Source organism: Ranitomeya variabilis, chromosome 5 (genome assembly GCF_051348905.1).
Source record: "Ranitomeya variabilis isolate aRanVar5 chromosome 5, aRanVar5.hap1, whole genome shotgun sequence".
Lineage (NCBI taxonomy): Eukaryota > Metazoa > Chordata > Amphibia > Anura > Dendrobatidae > Ranitomeya > Ranitomeya variabilis.
Window position 1 is genome coordinate 585,247,070 of NC_135236.1, and position 6,000 is coordinate 585,253,069.

General features: G+C 41.8%; 1 protein-coding gene across 1 annotated transcript in view; it reads right to left on the minus strand.

Moving 5' to 3' along the window:
• The window catches only part of SLC4A9 (solute carrier family 4 member 9), a 1,224,185-nt gene extending 1,218,407 nt beyond the window's left edge, over positions 1 to 5,778 (minus strand). The window contains exon 1 of the mRNA XM_077265989.1: positions 5,440 to 5,778. Within this exon, the coding sequence (XP_077122104.1) occupies positions 5,440 to 5,735 (296 nt within the window). The 5' untranslated portion in view covers positions 5,736 to 5,778. The remainder of the gene's footprint in view (positions 1 to 5,439) is intronic.
• Between the last annotated feature and the right edge of the window lie 222 nt (positions 5,779 to 6,000).

A 6,000-nucleotide genomic window follows, 5' to 3' on the forward strand; every position in this document is an offset into this window, starting at 1 on the left:
GCTTCCAAGCTGGCCGGACCTCACCTGCACCTGTGATCTGTACCCTGGACTGAGGCTGCCTTGAAGTAAAGAGGTAAAGAGACTGCAATCCTGTGTCCTCCGTTTCTTACTACATCACCTATCACCTTCTTCATCTATTACACCAGGAGCCCTGGGGACCCAGCTTCACCTGTGGGAAGCCATACCATCCCTGCTGTCATAACATCACACCAGTGGACCCCTTTAAGCAGCGTCAGTCACCCCTGACCGAATACCACAGGTGGTGTCACAAACTTTTATTATTCAACTAACCCCTTAAAAAAGACCATCCCTTTAACATGTGCGCCCAGGGCCATGGATGGGGTCGCAGCTGCAGTGACACATCCCTTTAAGTACCTGACCGGGTACCGAGTACTCCACGGCCCTGGCGGGCGTTCCACACATACAGCAGCAACGGCTCAGAATTGTGGTATCAGCAGGATGAGGAGTTTGTGCAGGTTGGGAATAGATGGGGACGGTGCTGAAAATATGAGAAGTGAAATGTGTCTTTGTTGTAATCTCTGCAGCCGAGTCCTGGCAGGAGAAGTTGTCATGTCGGTCTGGGCCAGATGGAACAGAAGGGAAAAGTGAACGATTCCATCAGAAAGAATATTAGCTATAAATCAACATCTATATCTGTACTGTAATCTCTTATATGTTCTGTAGGACTGGTAATTACCACTGACCATATGGCGGTAATATCAATATTGGTCTTTATATAGAGATTATTTTCAGCAACAGCGTGGTCATCTGCTGAGGTTCTCCTCCACTATTAGGGTGCTTCACCCAGTTGTAACCAAGGTTACCTGGTAGGGGGCCCACTGAGAAGTTTCACCACCACTGAACGAAAACCCTACCTACGCCTCTGTGTTAACCCCTTCACGACCTATGATGTACAGTGGAAAAAATAAGTATTTGATACACTGCCAATTTTGAACGTTTTCCCACCTAAAAAGAATGGAGAGGTCTAGAATTTTTATCATAGGTACGTTTCAACTTCGAAAGTCAGAATCAAAAAAATAAAATCCAGAAAATCACTCTGTATGATTTTTACCTAATTAAATTGCAATTTATTGCATGAAATAAGTATTAAATCACCTCCCAATCAGCAAGAATTCTGACTCACAGACCTGTTAGTTTTTCTTTAAGAAGCCCTCCTAAGGCCCCTTCTCACTTAGCGACGCTAAAGCGATCCCGACAACGATACGACCTGTCAGGGATCGTTGCTGCGTCGCTATGTGGTCGCTGGTGAGATGTCAAACAGTGAGATCTTCCCAACGATCGCTGCTGCGATCTCACTGTTTGACATCTCACCAGCGACCTGTAGCGACCTGTACAACGATGTCACATGGGAGCTATTATGAGGATTCAGTGTCTGAGTCGTCAACGAGGTCGTTGGTAAGGTGTCAAACACAGCGATGTGTGCTACCCAGCGGGACCTCAACGATCAAAAAAAGGTCCAGGCCATTCCGACACGACCAGCGATCTCACAGCAGGGGCCTGGTCGCTGCTACGTGTCACACATAGCGAGATCACTACTGAGGTCGCTGTTGCGTCACAAAACTTGTGACTCAGCAGCGATCTCGCTAGCGATCTCGCTTAGTGAGACGGGGGCTCTACTCTGTGCTCATTACCTGAATTAATTGCACCTGTTTGAACTCGTCACCTGTATAAAAGACACCTGCCCACACACTCAATCACACTCCAACCTCCCCACGATGGTCAAGCCCAAAGAACTGTCTGACACTAAGGACAAACTGTAGACCTGCAAAGGATGGGCTACAGGACAAGAGATAGGCAGCTTGGTGACAAGGCAACAACTGTTAGCACAATTATTAGAAAATGAAAGAAACACAAGATGAATGTCAATCTTCCTCGGTTTGGGGCTCCATGCAAGATCTCATCTAAAGGGATAAGGATGATTCTCAGCAAGGTCAAGAATCAGTGCAGAACTACATGGGAGGACCTTGTCAGTGACCTGAAGAAAGCTGGGGCCACAATCTCAAACATTACTGTTAACACACTACACCATCATAGATCAAAATCCTGCAGGGCATGCAAGGTCTCCCTGACTAGGCACATGTCAGGGGCCAGGGCCCATTTGAAGTTCACTAATGACCATCTGGATGATCCAGAGGAGGTATAGGACAAAGTCATGTAGTCAGATGAGACCAAAATAGAACTTTTTGGTATCAACTCCACACACCGTGCAATGAAGAAGAAGGATGAGTACAACAACAAGAACACCGTCCCAACCATGAACCATGGTAGAGGAAACATGCTTTGGGGTGTTTTTCTGCAAATGGGATAGGAAAACTGCTCCGTATTGAAGGGAGGGTGGATGGGATCATTTTATCGCAAGATTTTGGCTAACAACCTCCTTCCCTCAGTACAGGTACGGACTGGGAATTAAATTCAGCCCTGGCATTTGAAATCAGATAGGCCCATGCTGTTCTCATCCCCAAGCACCAGATGGGATAAATTACTAATATTACCCTTCATAGGGGAAAACAATATTTACTACTAGACCGATATTGCTAATGATACCTCCATCACAACTCTTAACTGTATTGGTGTCTTGATAACACCGATTCTGTTAAACAATGAAGCAGACAAGGTGGCCCACAATCAGAGAGGCCCTTCTGGCATTTGCCAGAATTGCCAGATGGCCAGGCCGGCCCTGCCTCAGTAAGACCATTACAATGGGTCATGGCTGGATCTTCCAGCAAGACAATGACCCAAAACACACAGGGCAAGTAAGGTTCATTAAGAAGCATTTCAAGCTCCTGGAGTGGCCTAGCGAGTCTCCAGACTTGAACCCAATAGAAAATTTTTGGTTTGAACTGAAACTCAATGTTGCCCAATGATAGCTCGGAAACCTGAAAGATCTGGAGATCTGTATGGAGGAATGGACCAAAGTTCTGTTTTTCTATTGTATCAAATACTTTTTTCAATGCAAATTAATTATGTAAAAATCATACAATGTGATATTCTGTTTGTTTGTTTGTTTTTAGATTCAGTCTCTCACAGTTGAAGTGTACCTACGATAAAAGTTACAGAACTCTCTATTCTTTGTAGGTGGGAAAACTTGTAAAATTGTCAGTGTATCAAATACTTATTTTCCCCACTGTATATATACAGTGGGGAAAATAAGTATTTGATGCACTGACAATTTTACAAGTCACATCATAGGTTGTACACCTAATTTTACACATCATAGGTTGTATCCCTGCAGTCCTTGAGAGCTCGGGGCTGAGCACGCATGTTTTCAGGCACATGACAACTGATCTAATCAGTTGCCCCCAACAACCACAGGTGGAATTGCTTCTGGCGCGGCCATGTTATATGCCGCTGTCGGAGATTGACAGCGGCATTTAACATGTTAACATCCGAGGATTCCACCCCGGATGTTAACATGTTAAATGCCACTATCAATTTCCAACAGCGGCATTTAACATGACCGCACAAGAGGCGCGTCACTAATGCCGCCCATTGGTGCACCTATTACATGATCGCATAGCATGGATGGGTTGGCATGGCAACCCGAGATCTGCAGGTGAACCATGTGGTTTTCATTGCTGATCTGCTATAAGCGACGCCCTGCAGACGATCTCAGCTTCAAGTCTCCTAAGAAGTCTATTGAAGCAACTAAAAAGTAGAAAAAAAATGTTTTTAGAAATACAAAAGTTCGAATCACCTTCCTTTTGTCCTAATCAAAATGAAACAATAAAAAAATTAAAAATACACAAATTTAATATCGCATAATACAGAATCGCCCGATCTATCAGTACATAAAAAGAATAAATTTGATGGGTAAACGGCGTAATGAGAAAATAATCAAGACGCCAGAATTATGTTTTTTGGTCGCCTCAACTTTGCAATAAAATGCAATAACGGGCGATCAAATCATCGTATCTACCACAAAATGGTATAATAAAAACATCAGCTCTGCTCACAAAAAATAAACCCTCCTCCATCCCCAGAATAGTAACACAATGGGTCTCGGAAAATGGCTCCTTTTTTTTGTTTGTTTTGTTTTTGTTTGCTTTGTTTGTTTTTTTACAAATCTTGGATTTCTTTTTTTCACCACTTAAATAAAAAATAACCTATACGATTGGTATCAGTGATCGCATAATGACCTGGAGAATCATAATGGCAGGTCAGTTTTAGCATTTAGCAAACACAGTACTGTAACAAAGACAAAATTGTAGCATTGTGCTTTTTTTTTCAATTTCGCCACACTTTGAATTATATTTTCCTGTTTTCCAGTACACAATATTGTAAAACCAATGGTGTAGTTCAAAAGCACAACTCGTCCTGCAAAAAATGAGACATATTGACTGAAAAATCAAAAAAGTTGTGGTTCTGGGAAGAAGAGGAGCAAAGAACACCAAAACACTAAGGTTGTGAAGGGGTTAAAGTCTAAAATCTAATATTGGAAAATTTACTTCCATAGTATTTGCTTCTTGGCCTTTTTTAATTCTTGGACAGATGCTTTTTAAACGATGGCCATGCCTTTGGTTTGGATTTTTTTTTCTGGCAGTTTTATTTCTATTGTCTTTTATATTAGACTTCAAAATCAGAAAGAAAACACACATACAAAATTACGCAAAATAAAAAATGACACTAAACCTTAAGGGCTTGTGCACACGCTGCGGATTCCATTGCGGAAATTTCCGCAGCAGATTTGATAAATCCGCAGTGCAAAACCGCTGCGGTTTTTACTGCGGATTTATCGCAGTTTCTATTGCGGTTTCCTCTGCGGGTTTTCACCTGCAGATTTCTATTGGAGCAGGTGTAAACCCGCAGCGGAATCCGCACAAAGAATTGACATGCTGCGGAAAATAAACCGCTGCGTTTCCGCGCGTTTTTTTCCGCAGCATGTGCACTGCGGATTTCATTTCCCATAGGTTTACATTGTACTGTAAACTTATGGGAAACCGCTGTGGACCCGCAGCTGGGATTCTACAGCGAAATCCGCAGAGTGTGCACATACCCAAATAAGGAAAAAATAAATGGCACAACACAAATATGTCCATACACAGCAAATATGGTGTTGAAGTTTGAAAATAAATGAATGAAAATGTGTTCTATTCATGGTAATAAGATTGTTTCTACAGAATCTACATTTTTACACCATTCAGATGTATAGGGTAGATGAAGAAAGTTCTGCAGCAAATCTGCCTCACGGCACTATACTTTCATGTTAAATAAGAAAAAAAAGGTAGTTATAGTGGCAAAAATATCCCCACTGATTACTAGAACAAGGACATCTCACTGCTCCACCAAAGTTTAAGTGAAGCTTTGGGGACTCACATATACTGTTGCAGTATTCACTATCTATAAGACTAGATGAAAATGTTTTTATGTTGCATAGACCTTTAACTACAGCTATATTGCTAACAACAAAAACTAGAATACCTTGCAGTTTCCTTCCATAATACATCGTCATGTACTGGAACAAGTTCATTCAGCTGAGTGAAAAGGACACTCTTGTCTTCATCCTCGTCTTCATGGTCACCTACAAGAAATCTAACTTCTGCCTCTTCTGCTGTTGCAGTAGGTCTACAATGAAATATACTGCGACTTGGTTCTTGAGACAGAATTATAGAATTCCGACTTCTCAGTCCACCAGTGCCTCCAAAATTCCCCTCTTGTAAAAGCTGCGACTCAACGTCTTGATAATCAAGAAATTTATCATTTTCTTCCAGTTTCATTTTAGAAATCACGAAGACAAAATCTTGAAATAAATGTCCCCAAGTGTGTAAGACAACAAGTAGTATTCACTTTATGTACTGGAGCACTGAATTCCAATGTTTACAGTAAACATACGAAGTCCTGAAATGTAACCAGGGTCTGAAACTACCTGTCCTGACTGCCGAGGACAAGCTGCTAAACAGAATAGCAATATTTGTTAAAAACAAATACTAGTACTTACAGCAATGTGTGTACAAATAACATATAAGGCAAAAGACTATGACA